This window comes from Patiria miniata, unplaced genomic scaffold (assembly GCF_015706575.1).
Source record: "Patiria miniata isolate m_02_andy unplaced genomic scaffold, ASM1570657v1 HiC_scaffold_1, whole genome shotgun sequence".
Classification (NCBI taxonomy): Eukaryota; Metazoa; Echinodermata; class Asteroidea; order Valvatida; family Asterinidae; genus Patiria; species Patiria miniata.
The window spans coordinates 25,290,418-25,310,202 of NW_024037047.1; the positions used below are offsets into that span (position 1 = coordinate 25,290,418).

The 19,785-nt window shown below is 39.2% G+C and overlaps 1 protein-coding gene across 1 annotated transcript in view; it reads left to right on the forward strand.

Annotated features, from left to right (window-relative positions):
• The first annotated feature begins 1,799 nt into the window (after positions 1–1,799).
• The window catches only part of LOC119732235 (hepatocyte growth factor receptor-like), a 33,913-nt gene continuing 15,927 nt past the window's right edge, over positions 1,800–19,785 (forward strand). The window contains exons 1-4 of the mRNA XM_038205677.1: positions 1,800–1,866; positions 10,322–10,636; positions 16,532–16,885; positions 18,765–18,934. Of these exons, the coding sequence (XP_038061605.1) occupies positions 1,800–1,866; positions 10,322–10,636; positions 16,532–16,885; positions 18,765–18,934 (906 nt within the window). The remainder of the gene's footprint in view (positions 1,867–10,321; positions 10,637–16,531; positions 16,886–18,764; positions 18,935–19,785) is intronic.

Genomic DNA, 19,785 nt, shown 5'->3' on the forward strand with positions numbered 1-19,785 from the left:
TGACTCACCGTTGGAAATTACCTACATTTTCTTGATTTCTTCTCAATGATAGCAAACCAGACGGGATTATTTAATTTCACGGGGGTTTTTTAGTACCAGGACGATCTGTAAATCAAATTTAAGTTATCTTTTAGTAATAATGTGTAGAAACATAAAAACGAATTGAACTGCTTCAAACTGCTTTCCGACTGGATTGACCTGAAATATACAAATCTAAAAAATTAAGACGGCCTGACTTTTCAATGCTAGCAATATTTTCTTCAGAGGCAAATGACAGTGAGGTACAAGAACAAAACATGTATGTAGGGGACACACAAGCATGCAGGGCTGGGATGAAAAACACAAAAGAAGGATTAAATAGAGGACAGACCGACGGGCGAGCAGTGGCCAAGTGTTTGTTCGGTTGATTACCTTGCATTCCGTTCTAAACTAGGTTTACCGATCACATTTCTGACCAGAATTACTCTGATTTCGTTCCTTTTACCGTGTGTTACTGATAATTATGAGTGCACCCACTTTTTGTTTAGCTTATCAAAATAGAAGGCACTCCATCCACAAGTTGCATACCCAACAAAAGTGCCTTAGTCTTTAACAATATGAAGTTGGCGCAGAACTTGGAAGCAGAAGAGATTGTATATAAGATGACAATGTGATTTATGTGCAGATCTCTAAAATAACATAATTTGGGGATAATTTCGTCACGTTGCATGCTCATTTAGTTGTTGTGTACAGTGTGTAGTGTGTACATTCCAGTAAATGAGTTCATGCTTTATTTTCTATTTATTTTCCGGTCATTCACGGTTTCCCCGATCCATATTACCAAGATTATACCGCAGTTTATCTCCACTACTCCTAGTGGTTTTATCACTTACGTCAATTCTAATCAAAGTCTACAATTACTGCTTTTGTGCTGTCAGGTTTTTGGGACTTATTGATAATAATCTCTCTTAAAAAAACCACGTACTGACTATATTAATTGTATTCTTTTTGAGGAACATAAGTATTAATCGCAATTTTGAGAGCATTTTTTTGATTTGACATTTTAATGACTTTAAATAATATGTTAGTTTTACCTTACTTATCGTATGGGATACTTGTATGACGTCACTGCGGTACTGGTCTCATAAATAGGATACTTATAGGCCATCAGATGGGGGGGGGGGGTGGTCGGTAGCAAGTTAAGGGGAATAATGCACCCCTAAAGTTGGAAAATATGTGATAGCATTGTAGCGGTGACAGCTTTTTAGATGTAATCACCTTTTTTTTTTCAAAATGGCCGCCAAAGCGTGTTTTACCACATATAGGTGGCCATATCTAAGCTCATAGAGCAGATAGGACAGTGAGTTTGGTGTCTATAACTAGGTATTAGGGGTCAAATATTTCAATCTGTCTTCACCTTAAACACTGGAGCCTTGCTTTATATGAGAATCCAAAATGGCCGCCAAAAAGGCCGCCGAAATGCTTATTTTCACATAAAATTTCACATCTGTAAGCTCGTAACTAGGTTCGAGGCGTCATAGATTTCATTTTCGTCTTTACTTAAAACATTGGAGCACATTGAAATCCAAGATGGCTGTCAAAATGGTTCCTGGCCAACACATAAAAGAAGCCTTTTTTTTAATATCCTAGAGCAGTGTTTTTGGTGTTCCTTATTGAGTTCCACTTCCGTGGACATTTGCAAGTTAGTTAATTGGTAGGTCCAAGACGGCTTGAGGTGATGGCTGTCCATCCATCCAGTCCACTACCAACTGTTCAGCTGTTGAGGAAAATATGGAGACGATGTCTGGAGCAGAACCCACATGTGCCAAGACCTGTCGGCAGAGCCTGAAACATTGAGATGGAAGAAGGAGCTGAACATGACAGTTGGTAGTGGACTGGATGGATGGGCAGCCAGCACCTCAAGCCGTCTTGGACCTACTTACTTGCAAATGTCCACGGAAGTGTGTACTTCCAAACTGTGAATGTCTAACAAATCGTCGGTCGCACCACGAACCGGCGTATCTCGATTTTTTGCCAAATTGAGTTTTTGTCATTAACATTATTATTTCATCAAAGTGCTCATTCTCAGAAAGTTTTATTCCAATCGGAGTTCTAATTAACTAAGAACGCTAATTAGACTGTGCGGCGTATCTCTAAAAAATGAAAAATGCTGCACCACGAAGTGGCGTTTCCCGATACGCCGCTTTACACGCTAATTCCCATAGTGCTATGACGTCACAAAGCAGCGTCGACATGAAAAATTGGAATTAAGCGTTTCACGAACCAACGTATCTCTGTATCTGGCACACGGCCACTATTACGCGCGTTGTATAACATTGGATAAACATGATAAAAATCTGTTTCACGAAGTGACGAATAACTTTGGAGCAGAATTTCTCAAAAACTTAGCAACTCAGATGCACACGGATTGCATACAATAAAGTTACTTCTATAATTTACTAGCAAAAACAAAACGGCTTGAATTCTTACACAGAGAGTATATGGGATGAACCTACAAAATAATGACCAACTTTAAATCGGTTTTTCTCGAAACACACAAAAATGCGATACGTTCGGTTCGTGGTGCAACCGACGAAATGGACTCAAGTGCACTGATATGTGCAGTCTACGTGATTGCAAGAACTGGGCATCTATTTCAGATGACGAGGACCTCGACAGCGCAGACGAGGATGCAGATATGGATGTTGATCAGTTGGAAAATGACTATTATGATTATTAGATTCTTCCTGATATATGTGTATATAATAATAATTTAATTTTTTGATGGCGGCCATTTTGGTGACCATCTCGGATTTTAATATAAAGGAAGGGTTTTTCATTTTTAGGTAAAGAAAGAAATTCAATCTTTGACATCTCAAACCTAATAAGGAACACCGAATACACTGTTTAAGTGCTCTAGGATATTGAATAAGGCTTCTGTATGTATTGGCCAGGAGCCATCTTGGATTTCAATGTGCTCCAATGTTTGGGTAAAGATACAAATGAAATCTTTGACCCCTCGAACCTAGTCAAAGACATGAAAATCACTGTCCTAACAGCAGTATGGGCATAGATATGGCATACTTTCATGTGGTAATAAGCATTTCGGCTGCCATTTTTTGCTGCCATTTTGGTGGCCATTTTGGATTTTTCACAAAAAGCAAGGTTCCGCTGTTCAGGTAAAGACAGAATATGAAATCTTTGATCCCTCAAACCTAGTCATAGACACCAAAAATACTGTCCTAACTGCTCTGGGAGCGTAGATGGTACCTTTTTATGTGGTAAAAGGCATTTTGGCGGCCATTTTGGCGGCCTCTTTGGATTTTCACAAAAAAGCAAGGTTCTGCTGTTTTAGGTAAGTACAGAAATGAAATCTTTGGTCCCTCAAACCTAGTTAAGACACCAAAATCACTGTCCTAACTGCTCTATGAGCTAGATGTGGCTACTTATTGGCCGCCATTTTGGATTTTGATACAAAGCAAGGCTCCATTGTTTTAGGTAAAGACAGAAATGAAATTTTTGACCCCTCTAAACTGGTCATAGACACCAAAATCACTGTCCTCACTGCTCTATGAGCGCTATGATATGGCCACTTATATGTAGTAATAAGCATTTTGGCGACCATTGTGGCAGCCATTTTGACGGCCAATTTTGGATTTTCACAAAAAGCAAGGTTTCGCTGTTTTAGGTAAAGACAGATATAAAATCTTTGATCCCTCAAACCTAGTCATATCACAGACACCAAAATTACTGTCCTAACTGCTCTATGAGCTTAGATGTGGCTATATACGTATATGTGAAAGTAGGCATTTTGGCGGCCATTTTGGCGGAATTTTTTGATTTTCATATAATGCAAGACTCCAGTGTTTTAGGTAAAGACAGAAATTAAATATTTGACCCCTCAAACCTAGTCACAGATAACAAAATCACTGTCCTAACTGCTCTACGAGCTTAGAAATGGCCACTAGTATGTGGTAATATGCATTTCGAAAAAGGGTAATAACACCCAAGTATCTGCCACCGCTGCAATGCTATCACAAATTTCTAACTCTAGGGGTGCACACCAAAAATTGCTATGAGCATTATTCCCCTAACTTGATACCGGTGGCCAAAATTTTGGACAGAGGCTGATGGCCTAGACTTCAAAAAAAAGGTTTTCAGAATAATCACCTCCACTGCTTACACCAGAAACACAGTGATCCTCTTTTACATAAATGTAAAGTGTTACAAGTAAATGATATTTATTGTTTCCAACTTGGTACCTTCCAGCATCAATTAATAATTCTAAACCTACCCAAATCTATATGTGGGTTGACAAGTGATCGGCCCTACATGTAAAATCATTTCAGAAATGGAATGGTTAGGCAGGTTGAAGTGGTGACCAACAGGAGTTTCCAGTCTATTGTTGTTGACAGTCAATCAATAGGCATATGTAACTTTCCCCACACTAGGACTTGCGATAATCTCCCGAGGAGCGTTCGGCACACAACAGAAAAATTTCGGGCCCTTAAGCGGGCCCGAACCGCACGCCGTCATTTTTGGACCCACTTTTTGGGGGACCTCCAAAACAATTCCCACCCCCCCCCCAAAAAAATAAAAACAATTGTGTTCAGGATCCGCCCTCGCTAGCAGGTTTGGTTATGGTGTAAATTGAGGACTTTCTATTGTTCCTCATCATCGATCTAAACTTTTTTTGCAACAGATCCCATTGGTTTTGTACACGTTTTCTAATCGAGGTCGTCCTCGATTTGACTCCCGTCCTCAATTACTCGATAATGCTTCACATTTTTTCCTCGATTTACTCCATAAACATATGCACACACATTCACACATGTAAACGTCACATACGTAGTGTGGACATTTCTTTGTTTTCGCGTAGTTAAAACGAACAAAAAACTCCTTTTATTCAAACTTTGGAAACTCTTTCAACCCAAAAGTTTTTCTATGATTCTCTTTTCGTGTTTCTCTTCATTTTGCCACCGATAAACCAAACCCAAAATGCATCTAAACCCATTTTCCAGAGAGGTCTAAACACTGTCCGGACGTGGAAAAGTCCCATAGAGTTATATTTAAAAAAAAAAAATAGAGAGCGCAGTCATCACGTGACCCCGTGCTGGCAAGGACATTTTGTAAACGGGCAAAGCACATGCGCACAACACGTAACGTTAGACAAAACAGCACGGTAAAACAAGGCATTGTCGGGGGCCGGGGGATTTATAAGTGGAACCAACAGTAAAAAAAAAACCTTTTTCTTTAAACATTGGCTTATTTGAACATAAATTATTCCAACTTGCAGACTTGTTGAATCTTACTGTGGATTGGATGGCTTTTTTTGTTGTTGTCATTTTCAATTTTTTGACATTACAGGAATTCCATTACGTCTGTTCGCAGCGCTGGCTGCAATAAAACCTGTTGATCTAGGAACCTTAACATTCATAAGGTTTTATTTTTTTCTCAGTGTGCACTACACTCTGATGATTTTCTATTTTGCCTTTGAATATTCCTGTTTGACATGGTATATGGAAATGTTACTGAGCAGTGAGCACGTTAACTTGAAAACAGAAAAACATCAGCCAAATGTCTCTCAAGATGACTAGTAATTGCACCCCCCCCCCCGATTAGTTTCATGTTTCCTGGGTCCATCAGAAATCCTGTACATATCTATATATATAAGAGAGAGTTTAACTCGGCCTCCCAGACGATGTTTGCTCATGAAAGGATCCGGGACCGCGGGCTCCCGCGGCCCCAAAATCGCTCCACGTCCGTGGAAAAATGCGGAGGGTGTCTTCCGCCGGGTCGGACACTTCGGGTCGTCCTGATTTCCCCGTACGGACCGGCGATCCGTTTCGTCGATTTTTCGTGACTGCGTTTTGCGCAGGTATTTGCCGTCGTGTGCGCTTTCGAGTTGACTGCCTGTCCGCCCCCTTTGCTGGCTTTTTCTGCGTGTCTAGACTGTGCGAGGTCAGCGGCTTCGACGTAGGGGTTGCGTTTACGTGTTCTACTTGGCTGTTTTGCAAAAGAGTTCACCAAACGGTAGCATGGGGTGACCTTGGCAAAATATTTTTTCTCCATGGTGCGTGGCCATCAAGTGTCCCTATTCTTTCATATGCTTCGCTTGCCGCCCCTGCGCCGAGTGCAACAAATACTCGGAAGGACCACACATTAGAATGCCTTGGGCGGTCTGACCAATCGAAAGTCTACACTGCGTAGTACTTCCGAGCTATGCGTAAAACCGTCGATGGCAACGCATACTGCAGCCTGCTACACACCGTGGAAACGAGGTTGGGTCTACGGTGCTCGCTATTTGCAGCACAAGCATGTGACGTGATATAGTGCTCTTTTGCTTCCATCATGTGTTTACAGCTCCAAGGCTGACCGTTGTGAGTTCACTGCTCGCCACGTATAATTCAGTGTCGCGTTATAATTTCAGGGCCCTTAGTTTGGGATCAGCGAAGGATCGATGCATTGCTTCAAATACCGCGATCTTAAACGCAGTCACAAAAAAATCGACCAAAAAGTGTCCAACCCGGTGGAAGACACCCTCCACATTTTTCCACGGACGTGAAGCCGCGGTCTCGGATCCTTTCAGGAGCAAACATTTCTCGGAGGCCGAGTAAAACTTGCTCTTATATAGATGGTTGAACCAACTTGAATAAAAGTTTAATCAACTTTTTCTTCGCAGACGGTCTCGCAAATTGTAAGAAGTTCAAGTTTACGTTTGTTGAAGAGTCCAATACTGAAACTTAATTATGACCTTCCTCCATGATTCAGACCGTTTGTAATTTTATGGTACACTCAACATTTTCATTTCAAATGACACCTTCACGTTTAATTGCATTATGATTTATTGTCAAAACTGTACAATCAGCCTTCGCCTGTGTACTACAGTAACCTTTTCACTACGTTTTCCAAATGCGACTGCCTCACAAATGCGACTGATTCTATTGCTCAAAATACATGTAGCTGATTCAATTACTCAAAACTCAAAACTTTAAAAGATGATCTTCTGCTCAAATTGGTTTTAGTGGTCAGAAATTGCCTCAGATCACACCACAGAAATTGCTTTACTATAACTGCATGTCTCCCAACTATATCCCCCATTTACATTTAACTCCCCACATTTCCATCCAACACTACGCCCTACCCGATCTATGATCGGGTAAATCAGCTTGTTTGCTATAAATCTAGGGAAACCGCAAAGATTTTCTAATACTGCAGACTGTCGGATAGCTCTACAAACATGAAACAGCCTGAGGGCTGTAAACGGCCAACACCGCGAAAGATACGCATTGCAGTCAATCCTGTAGTGTGCACATCCGGGTATTTTTTGCCCACTTACAAAATGGCGGCGAGGTCCACTGGGTGACACGTCTGCATTGTGCGTGCGGTATAGTGAATGCACGCTCTAGTTTTTATAATATAACCCTATGGCAAGTCCACACAATGTCGCTGCTACCTGCATGATTTACGTGGACCTCTTTTGTTCAGAAGTCCAGACAGTGAATGTAATGTTTGAACACTTTTTTTACGGAGGCAGGCTGGTGAAAACACCTGTAGTACCTTTCAGCTCGGATGCTACAGAAATCCCCCTCCACCTCTCACTGTTACATTCATTTTTTTTTTTTTTTTTTACATAGCAAATCGTTTTCTACGCATTTTTTTTCTGAACTAAAGACGTCAATTAGAAGTTGATTTCCAAGGGTGCACGATAACCCCTTCTTCCCAATAAACTATTTTAGTTGTTATTAATGAAATGTGATTATTACAATGGCACATAATAATATGATTATGTCGTAAATTTCAAGCCCCCACTCGAACTTACCATGCTATCCGTCACAACCAACAACACGCTTTCGTTATGGTCGGTTCGGTTCTTCACATCGATTATCCCACAATTATAGTCCATTATCCCACAATTATAATCACCAAGTTACGAAGATTTCGTGGTGATCAGTTTTGCTACTCGCGGTATTGCGTGCTATAGTCATGCCACACCTGGAGCACCACATAATAATAACAGGGCGTCAGGGACTTCCCAGTCTAGTCCCGTGATGATTATCATTTCTGCACACGGTACGCATACTTCAACTTGTGACCTACAACCTCTATTATTCCTGCTAGACATTGCCGTCATAATGCATTGACGAGCTGAACGAGCATTGACGAAGTTCACGGTGGAACCAAAAAAAAATTGTTATATTCATTTAAAAAAGCTTTTTTAGCATCTTTATGTGACAATAGATTGTTCATAATGTAAGTTGAACTGTAATTAAGGCAATACTACACCATCTCCATGTGATTGTAAGTGTTTATAGTGTATTTCGAGTGATTCTGGGGATTTTTGATAAATCTGACAGATGTTTGAAGTGCATTTAGCAGAATTTGGCCATCACCTAATGGTCACCTTGATAATAAGCCAGCCAGTGACTGCATGTTTACAACACAACCGGGTTTGCATTCACGTGCTAGTGCGCGCTACACCAGCCACATGTACATAGATACAGTTTACAATTTATAAACAATAAACTAATTAATATAAATTTAAAAAAAAATCGAAGACTTAAAAATAGAGGATACAAATTAACACAACAGTGAAATTTGATAAAAGAAAGAATAGAAGCACGCCAGCAACAAAAACACATCAACAATCGGGGTAAAATAACATTGCTAAAAAAGAACGCTAAAAGGAAACCAACAAAAAAAACGATAATAAAATGCACATTGTCTGCATTCACTGTTCAACAATGAAGAGTGACTGCGGACAATGTGCATTTTATTAAATTAATTTTTTAACATTCTTACTTTGTACTCTAAATATTTTAATTGTATTTTAATAGTAGTTTTGTGTGAGCTGGGATCCATGGGAAATCAGTGGGTTTTTCTCACTGAATGGACCACCCAGGATAAATAAGAAATAAATAAATTAATAAAAAAACCATAGTTGGACTTTTGTTTTGAATGTTCAATTTGTATAATAATTGTTACGAAAGTGTACGGGGTCTGCCTTCGAAAAATATGTCCCTTTAACGGATGCAAAGTTCGGTAAAATGTTTTTGTTTCACCACCCATTGTTTTATGTGGCCTTAAGGTCTGTATAATGTCTGTTTTTATGTATGCTGCAGTGACCGTAGGTAAAAGTATATCTTGACACAATAAATACGCGTAATAAGCCAAAATAAGCACATATTTCCCCAGAATTATAATAGGCACATAATAATCATTAGTTGCAAACGCTATATTAAACATCTGCATCATTTTTTTTTTAATATTCAAAATTGAAACTGCTTGGCAACATATAATGAAATGTGCTACATGAACTTTAATTCTAGTAAATAATAGGATCAAACGTATCCTGTGAAATCATTGCACCTCGTATCCGCTGTCATTTTCAAGAAAGGGGGTTTTACAATCATTTCTTAACGATGGTTTGGACCTAACCAACAAATGATTTTGTTTTTCAGTTACTGCTCAAAACTGAATGACTAGACCTAAGTTTACTTTGAAATCGCCTATGATTACCTGTGAATGAATGTTATTTTCCCGAGCAAAACTGGGATCATCATGTCACAAGGGTGCAAGTCAAAAACGTATTAATGAATGTTTTTGAAGAGTCGTGGGCTTTCAACAGAAACCTAGTATGGCGTCGAGAAAAATGAAGACGCATCTTTACATTTTTTTTAAAAGTATGATTTGACAGGTTAGTAGCTTGTTAATACTCTGCTTCGGATGTGTTATATTAATTGTTCCTTAAATCGGGTCTTTTTTTTGCAAATAGTGTTCATTTTACCTTTAAAGACTTAAAGTGAAAGCAGAACTGCACATCATACGGGCATTTACAATCACAAAATAAGGCATCCTTTTTGTTTTGATTTCAAATCCACAGCTCGGGATCAGCATTTACTGGTCACAGTGTTTCATTTTCAGAACCACAGTGTGTGGCTACAGACGAACAATGATCTCCACAGCATTTGATGCAACATGGCGGTTTTATTCCTCTTAATCATATTCGCACTGACTTGTCTGCATGTTTCCAAAGGTAAACTTGTTATTCTACATTAAAAAAAAAACCAGAATAGATATTAATGATAAATGATAAGAACAATTATTTCATGCTGTGAATTGATTGAACTTCAGCTAATTTCGGCAGGGAAGGCTCCTGTAAAGCTCTGCTGTGTCCACACAGATATTTTTGTTAATCCTAAAATCACGAGTTAAGTGAAGCTATATTGTTGATGCCTGAACAGACGTACGTCGACGCATAGAGCGCACAGGGCAAGGTGATGATTTTTTTTCCCTTCCAATCGTTGAGTTGACAATTTCAATCTTTAAATTTGCTTTGAAGTTGGAGCGGCAGAACTCAAGATCCAGGGAGAAAACCCACGATATGCCACCGTTGGATCCAACATCACCTTTACATGCGTCCTGTACGGTGATTACAAAGGGATAGAACCTTTAGTCAGATGGTTTTTCAACGACCAAACGGTGACTACCTGCAACGGTAACGACGAAAACTTCTTCGACCTCATCAACTGGAATGATACCTACAAGGCTTGCAGTTTGACCATTGACCCCATTACGAAGACATCGGAAGGTCTCTACCTGTGTGATGCAATTCCTCTCCTAGGTGAATATCCGACCGTGCAGCTCTATGTTATCGGTAAGTCCGCTTATTACAAAAAGCTTTTCTGGGATTTTGTTTCGTTTCAATAAACAAATTCCCCATTTTTCGCTATAAAGTTCCCTATTTCACCCCTTGACTATTCTTTATTTCTTCAAAACGCCAAATCCAAAAATATATAATAAATCAAATTCAAATGAACCCTAACCGCCTTTATAGCATGTGAGGTATTTTATTGTGTGTGTGTTTCCTTTAATTTGATCCCCCTTCGGTGATCCCTCCCCGATTTGACAACTCTTCCGTGGAACGACAAGATTCCACGCTGCATATGCCTTGAATATTCTTTATTTCTTCCAAACCCCAAATCCAAAAAATTAAATAAATGTATGGACTTGCGTTACTCGAACTCAAAATGAATACAAATCTAACTGAAACAACCAATCTCCATTTGGGTTCAGGAGTCCTTAATATTTTATTTAAAATTTAACGCATTGTATATTATTTATATTTTATATTTAATTTAGTATTTGCAGTTTTATGTAAATGAAGAAATACATTGCAAGAAAATGTTCATTGAAATCTTTAGATTGTTTCCATGGCAATATATTACATTTTTCAAAGTAAATTATAGTTGCCATAAAACATTAACCAGTAATACTACTTCCCACTTAGATTCAAAACTTTTGGGATGTAAGTAGATACATACATATAATTTCCTTTTACTTTACCAACAATTAAAAAACTTCCTTTGAAGTACCAGAAAAATCACAATATTAATATTACATATTTAAATATAACCTTGTTAACAATTCAGAACACAATATAAAACTGTTTGATAGAATCATATGACATTTTGAGGAATAAGCTGAGATAATTGCGGTAATAGACAGATAGAACCAGTGTTTGTGTGGGGAAAACACGCCACAAGTTGTCCAAGCAGATCGGGTTGCCAAGCAGCATCTGTGTAGGACGGCTCCCCACAAAACCCTCGGAGAAAAAACGCCAACAGGTTAATGACGAAAACCCCAAAGCAAAGAAAACCCGGAATAGGTTACCATAAATGGTTCAAATTGAAATAAATCGTTTCATATGACAACGTGTAAACGCATGATAGAATGTACTATAACTATTTCAGATAAAATCGCAATGTGCGATGAAGAACAGCAATTAACACTATCTAAACCAAACACACGAATGACGTTTTGAGCATGTCGAAAAAACTGTTGGATTTAGTTCAAGAAATTCAACTTTGAATCAAATTGAATTGGTCGTTCGTCATAAGTGAATTGTTCATAGTTCCTAACAGTTCCTTGTCTTAGTACATTTGGCAAATTGCCTGTTGAAAATAATAACATGATTTAAAAACAATAATATAAGCCAAGGAAATGTTTGTGTCAATGGAACACATGTTTATGTACATTATTCACTGAGTTATATCTAAACCTGAAGCACAGTGTAGCTCATGCAACTTTTGGCTTGGCAGACTGACGTGAATGCGAGTTAACAGTTATTTACTAAATTAGCATTTTATAAAAAGAAATTAAATCGTTTAAATACCATAAAGAAATGTCCAGCCTAATCTAGACTGGCAAAGAAGCAATTGATGAAATACAAAGAAAGACATGTTTAGGTCACCATGGTGAACTTGCTAAGAACTTGGCCATACAGATGCCTTCAAATGGGAAATTAGGGCGACTCACAGCTTCACACAGTTGTGTTGTATGAATTAATTAATTCGTTCACAATAAACAGGTAGTCTGGGATCCTAAATTTCCCAGGAGCTAGAACAAATGCAAGCGGTCCACCAAGAAATAAACATCCCACATTACATTTAGGAGAACATTTTCAATCGAGATCAAGCGTCTGAAAAAAGTGACATTTTTTGGTTATAAGTACACTATCATGGGCAACAAGAAAGTGACGCCCTCCTTACGTTGTAACTGCTCCCAGGAAGGCGAAAAACCCACGAAAAACTCTCATTAGTGGGGGGGGGGAATGGGAAACTTCCCTTCCGGCCCCTAGTCAAGGCGACCAAGTTTGCCTCAAACTCTAGAAGCAATCTTTATAGTGTGTCATTGTTAGAAGGAACTAAGTAGATGTGTGGGCCTCATCACTTTGTTCTCGCTCCCTTCTCGAATACTAAATACACAATTGAAAGCAGCCAAAACATTGCCAGTGCAGCAATAAAATATGTTAACTTACAATCAGAAAAATAAGTAACCACGGCAGTTGTGCAACTCTACGTACAGCCCACAGATAATTCGAATTTAAAATCAAAAATCGCAAGGAGCGCGTTTGATATTTATGAACAAATTGGCAATGGTGCCGGCCGGTCAACTTGTGATAATTGCTAGATTATTATCAATATCAGCCAGCTGTATTCATGCAATGCATGCAATATTCACGCCACTTTACCACCTTTTACCATCATACCATGCATTACACTCAGCAAATTATTGTTCCCCAAATTGTAGCAGTGGCTTGATTATTCTTTCTTCTAAAAATCGCACACCTAGCATGTAAACAAACATTGCGCAGTACTGCGGCTAAATGCATGCATGTCAAGAACCGAGGTCACGCAATACGCGCAAAAAGAAAGATCACCCGTATGCAAATTAGGCATGGAAAACTTTAATCCAATGAAAAGTTTCGCCCTGGCGTGAGGATACCCGCCTAGGGCGCGCCTGGCGTGCGCGTAATTAAGTACGTGCTTGATTGAACGCAGCCTGAAAATTATACATTTTGGGGTCATGCACTCTTGATCTCCGCCAGTGTATGTATTGCGCGTTGCGCGTTTAAATTTATACATTTCTATTTTCTGTGTGACGTCCACAATGGGGACAATGGCCTTGTTTACTAAAACAAATGACGTTATTTGCCATGATGTACAGTGTATCCTCCTGTATATAACAGGAGGATGGCTGCATATAGAACTTAGCAACCGTTCAAAAACCCCTCCGTTGGAGTGGGAGGGTTGTTTATTATTAAAATATCCAGCCGATAGAACAAAGGATACTGAAAACAAAGTGCAACCTTGCTATATTCCATGTTTCCTTCCAAGTTCAGTTGTCGTTGGACGCACCAATCGTCCACAGCTCTTAATGACCGTTGTCCACCGATTATAATCAGAGTTCGGCCCCTGCCCGAATCCCGAGAATAACGATGTAAACGAAAACAGTGACATGTCCAAAATTCAGTTGTGGTTGGACGCGCAAAATGTCCAACGTGATGACCGCTGTCCACCGATAAAAATCAGAATTCGGCCCCTGTCCGATTCACGAGAATAACGGTGTTAACGAAAACAGTGACATGTCCGAAGTTCAGTTGTGGTTGGACGCAAGAAAAATGTCCAACTTGATGACCGCTGTCCACCGATAATAATCACAATTCGGCCCCTGCCCGAATCCCGAGAATAACGGTGTTAACGAAAACAGTGACATGTCCGCTTTTTGCCGAAATGACTGTCCGGTAACCGAAGTGGTGGTAGTCGTGTCTCGGACCGTCCCAGCTCATCAGACGTTTCTTCACACAGTTCAATTTAGAGGGATACAATACCTGTATCCATCATGACCGCGCACTGGCCTGTTTCTTGATCAACTTATGAAGATTGTGAACTGTAGACCTTGAAATGAATTCCACGGCTGCCCTTCGTGCAATCACGGTTAGAAGTTCCCGTTCTCATATGAAGTTTGCCGAACCGTTTTGCCTTGGCATCCTGGGTTCCTGCAAACAGATAAAACACTCAAAGCAGCAGTTGTCTGTTGCGAACTATAATCTTCTGAAGTAAATAATCAAATGGCGTCATCAGCCAGCCTGATTCAAAAATCACAAGGAAATTCAGCTGGATCAGTGTGCAAATTTAAAGCACTGAATGTTCAATTATCGATGAAAAATAAAAAGACGACGCAATTCAAGCATATTAAAACAAGTTCACTCTTCATTATGTATCATTACTTCAAAGCCTACGATGGGCTGTAATTATTGAAACTAAAATGAGAAATTTCAGAAGACAAACGTAACGTGCTGTATTCATATATAATTCTTGATTTCTTTACAAACACAGAAAAGTGTACACACAAAAAAGCTCATGCTTGCGATATCACAGATACGATATCCAAAGTTAAGGACTCCGTGGTCAAGGTCACGAGTTGACCATGACATTTTTGGATATAAAACCTATCTAAAAGGCAGTGGTCTGCCACAAACATGTGTCAAAAACAGTTGCTAAGAATCACAGCCTTATAAAATGCTGTCGAAGAATTTCATAAAATAGCAACTGTGGGCATGAACTGGCAGGAGGAAAAGAGAACTCCTGGGCTATATTCTGATGACAATGACTTTGATATATCCACAGCATACAAGTGTTTAACGTAAATGTCAAATAAATTATGGCCAATGACCAAAGCAAACATGCACACTGAAAGCTCATTATAGGAGCAAAATGCTCCTGATAAAGAGCACAATACAAATGCTCATAAGAGCAAGATACAAATGCTCATAAGAGCACAATATAAAATGGGCGCAAATTAAGTACCGACTAATGCAGTATGGCAAGATGTTACAAACCATGAAAGCCACCAGGATACCTGATGGGAAAAACGCCCAAAAAGCTCACCATGGAGCAAAAGACTGACTAAAATCATTCAAAAAGTGTGCGTAAAAGCTCCACCGGAGCACAAAGCCACAACGGGCTGTAATGGTGAGGAGTTTGGCATATCAACCTGGAACCAGTTTATAAAAAAAAACTGTAAGGGCTCCCCGGGCTCCGCAGTATATTTTGTTTTTGTTTGAGAAACCAACGCACATCATTAAGATTTGGCTGGCGAATCTATTGCGGAGTGACCAGAAAAGGTTTATTGCTTTACTCCTACAAATGAAAGAACTGAAAAGGGGCCTCACTGTAGGCAGGCCTCAAATGAATAAACATAAAAGAACGCTGAACAAGTTGCTGTGAAAAACATGACCACATGAATGTGGAACCGCAACCGCCATTATTTACAGTCGAACCAAGCGACACGCCCAGGAGTCTCATTTGTGAAATATTTGTGAATGCAGTGCAAAAACGTAGGCCTTAGTTGTTGCCCTTCATGTACAAAAATACAACCATGCATGTCAAGTGTGATTCGGAGTAGGCTGCTACGCTACTCAGTCGGCATATTCGATTGTAATTTTGCTTGTGGTTCCGTACAGGCTAGGCCTACATGCCTATCGCCTTTGAATGAATAATAAATAAAACACCAAACATAGACCAATAATTATATTAGGCCTATAACTGTATAAGAGCAATGTTTAAGAGGCCTACAGCCATGGGCAGAGTTTCATGTCAGCACGTAGTTCAAAACGAGTCTTGTGCTGGGCCGTGTTTCAACTAGCCAGCCGGTTGGCGGCCCGGCCGAAGCAAACGTAAATTCAATACGGAAACAGCACATTGGCACTGAACAAAAAAATGCCCCAAAATACGGGCTGTTATTGGAAATTCCTCACCTCGAATTCCACCAATCTTGGCGCTATTCAAGCCAAGATGAACCACAGGGGAGAAAAACATCACAGAATACAGCAGGACGGTTGTAGATTTGTGTAAAATCACCTTAAATTTCATGGGCAAAACATTTGCCTTTTCTCAGGTCAGAGGTGGAATCGAGAATGACGCGACGCCAAACTATTGCGTGCTATTTACATGTACACGGAAGAACTTTCCACCAATTACCGCCAGTTATTCAAACGTTCAGCGTGTGAAATAATCGTAAACAACCACATAAAGGATCTTCTCAAAAAATATCGAGGTGTCCGCGCCTCCATAAACCTGATTTAACTGCGCTTAATCATCATTAAATTTAAATGTATCCTAACCGCCTTCATAGCATGCATAACAGGTCTTTTATTGTGTGTGTTTCCTTTATTTTGATCCACCTTCGATGATCCCTCCCCGATTAGACAACTCTTCGCTTGAACGACTAGATGCCACGCTGCATCTGCTGGATCCCTCCACCGGAGCTGTGCTGGACGATCCCGAGTATGGCCCCGTCTGCGTCCAGTCCGGCACCACGCGGCAATTTGAGTGCAGGATTCAAGACGCCAGACCTGGGGACTGGAACTTCACGTGGATGCTTGGCAATCAGACGATCACGTCTAAACGCCGGATACGAACCGGAGCAGGGCTGGTCAACGTGAGCAGCTGGCACATCGTGACAAACCCTGGCAACGAGATTCGAGAACGTAACCTAACGTGCCTTACAAGGAGCAGTGAACAGTCACTGAATGTCACAGTGGTGATAACGTCTTGTGCAGGTAAGTATTGTATTTGTTTGCTGGTCCCAGGGAGCTAGCCTAGAGTCCTCTTTGTACCCGACAGTGATTTCACCTTAGGCACAGGCCTCAAAATGTTATATTATTGGATTTTCCCTGAGATCAATTCTCTTGTTATATGTTACTTTATTCACCTTAAAACAAATTTCTGTCACCAAAATGGGCATCATGTTTTTTTTTTCATGCTACGATACAACTTCAATGTGTGTATTAGTGTGGATTCAAGGGACTCATTAAACTGAAGTGTAGATGATCTTAACGCTTCATGAAGTTCACAGATTATCTATGGTCGTTTACATTTGGTATTCAATAACAAAATGTGCACAGAGTTCACGCCATGTATATTGGACACCCATTCCTTGCCTTTATATTACACTATTATGAACACTATGAAAATATTATCACGGAGAAAGATAAATAAAGCATGCTTTGCCAGAGGGTATCTCTTTCGATCTTTAGTAAGGTCTTTTGATTTTACCTGACAATTGCATGACTTATCTTCTTGTTTATGACACAACTGAAGAGAAAGCAAAATATGTGATACAACCATAAAGTTCAAACTACCTTTCATTTTATTTTTTCTATTTTTGTTGCAAAGACAAACTTTATTCAACTGAATTTACTGTTTTTCTTCATAATATACGTTCTGATATAGAAATTTACTGTTTTACCTCATAACATATGTTCTGATATGTATCCGACAGTGATTTCACCTTAGGCACAGGCCTCAAAATGTTATATTATTGGGTTTTCCCTGAGATCAATTCTCTTGTTATATGTTACTTTATTCACCTTAAAACAAATTTCTGTCACCAAAATGGGCATCATGTTTTTGTTTTTTTCATGCTACGATACAACTTCAATGTGTGATATTAGTGTGGATTCAAGGGACTCATTAAACTGAAGTGTAAACGATCTTAACGCTTCATGAAGTTCAGAGATTTTGCTATGGTCGTTTACTTTTGGGTATCCAATAGCAAAATGCGCACAGAGTTCACGCGGTGTATTTGGGACACCGATTCCCTTGCCTGAGATTACAAAATTATGGACACTATATGAAAATATTATCACGGAGAAAGATAAATAAAACATGCTTTGCCAGAGAGTATCTCTTTCGATCTTGAGTTAGGTCTTTTAATTTTCCCTAACAATTGCATGACTCATCTACCTGTTTATGACAGAACTGAAGGGAAAGCAAAAAATGTGATACAACCTTACCGTCCAAACTACCTTTCATTTTAGTTTTTCTATTTTTATTGCAAAGACAAACTTTTTTCAAATAAATTTACTGTTTTGCTTCATCATATATGTTTTGATATAGTCCATCTTCACTTTAATTCTATTCTGAAAGTTTGGAAAGGGAAACATTCGATTTTTATTTGGAAAGATGTTTCATAACGATGCTTTATAGCACAGTAAAATGATGAACAAAAAATTATACCTTAAATATTTGGAAAGCTTATGATTCTGATGCATGACCTAGTCCGTAAAAGTCATGTGATACATTTTCCTTGTCCAGGTGTAATTCTCATTCTTAAAGGATCCGGGGTAAGAACTGAACCAGAATTCGCGTCACATTTGACTGGATACTTTTCAGGGTCAAATGACACTTGTTGAGTATTAATGACGCGTTCTGAATCATTATTCAACAGCCAAAAACATTTTTTTTTTTAAATGTCAATTTGACCAGCAAAAAAATTACCCTTTAACATGTCAGGTCAAATTTGACCCGGGTTCCGGATCAAATCTGATCCGAGGCTTTCTTTGAGTGTGTCAGCAAAAGAAAACATTGATTTGTCTTGAAAATGTGTGAAACATTCTCATGTAAACAAATAACCTGTTCGTTATTCATTTAAAAAAGATGCTCTCGTCAAAGGTGCAAATGGAGTGCCTATCGCCATAGTAACTGTGGTCAGTGTTCTAAGCCCATTGGTTGTCATGGCAATCGTGATGTTTGTCAAGTTTAGAAGGAAACGCAGGGCACAGCGTAGTGTGCAGATCAAACGTGACGCGCGATCGGCTGTCGAAATGGTGAGCCTTTGTTTATTTGGCTGATTTTTATAATAAATACAAATGGAAATATTTACGACAGAAAGAAAATGAAACATGAAAAGGGAAATTCAAGTGTGAAGGAATTTCATTGAAATTGTCACGCGATAATTTTAAACAGGTTTATTATTTATATAACGATAGGAAAATGAAAGTTGCATGCATAAGAAAAATACGAAAGGTCAGGCCTTAAGTATATATAGACATCTTAGACATGTTTAAATTCAATTATACATGTCATCAAACGAAAGCAAAACAACGAATTTCAAATTAAACCCAGGTATAAGATTTGAGGCTTTGCATGGTGGGGTATCGGTATCGTTTCGGGTTTTGCGGTAACACCATGTGGTAATAACTACTGCTTAGAAGATATTAGTTCTGAGAAGAACTTGTCCTGCTTATTATCAACTTGCTAAGTAGTTTTTTTGTTCTGTTTAGAACAGTCCTGCTGTAAGTTCTAAAAGAACTTGTCTTTGGTCTCAACAGTCTCCTGACGATGACTAGAGCAGGCTAGTCGAAACGTTGAGACCAAAGACAAGTTCTTTTAGAACTTACAGCAGGACTGTTCTAAACAGAACAAAACAACTACTTAGCAAGTTGATAATAAGCAGGACAAGTTCTTCTCAGAACTAATATCTTCTAAGCAGTAGTTATTACCACATGGTGTTACCGCAAAACCCGAAACGATAAACCCAGGTACTTCAAAATAAACCAATTTTTATGTAAACAGCCTAAAAAAGTCTAGTGACAAAAAAGTGCAAACTATTCAAATGCTTGAGACTTGACAAGTATTTCTTCTATTTTCTTGAATTCCATAAGCTTTTCAGAATGGC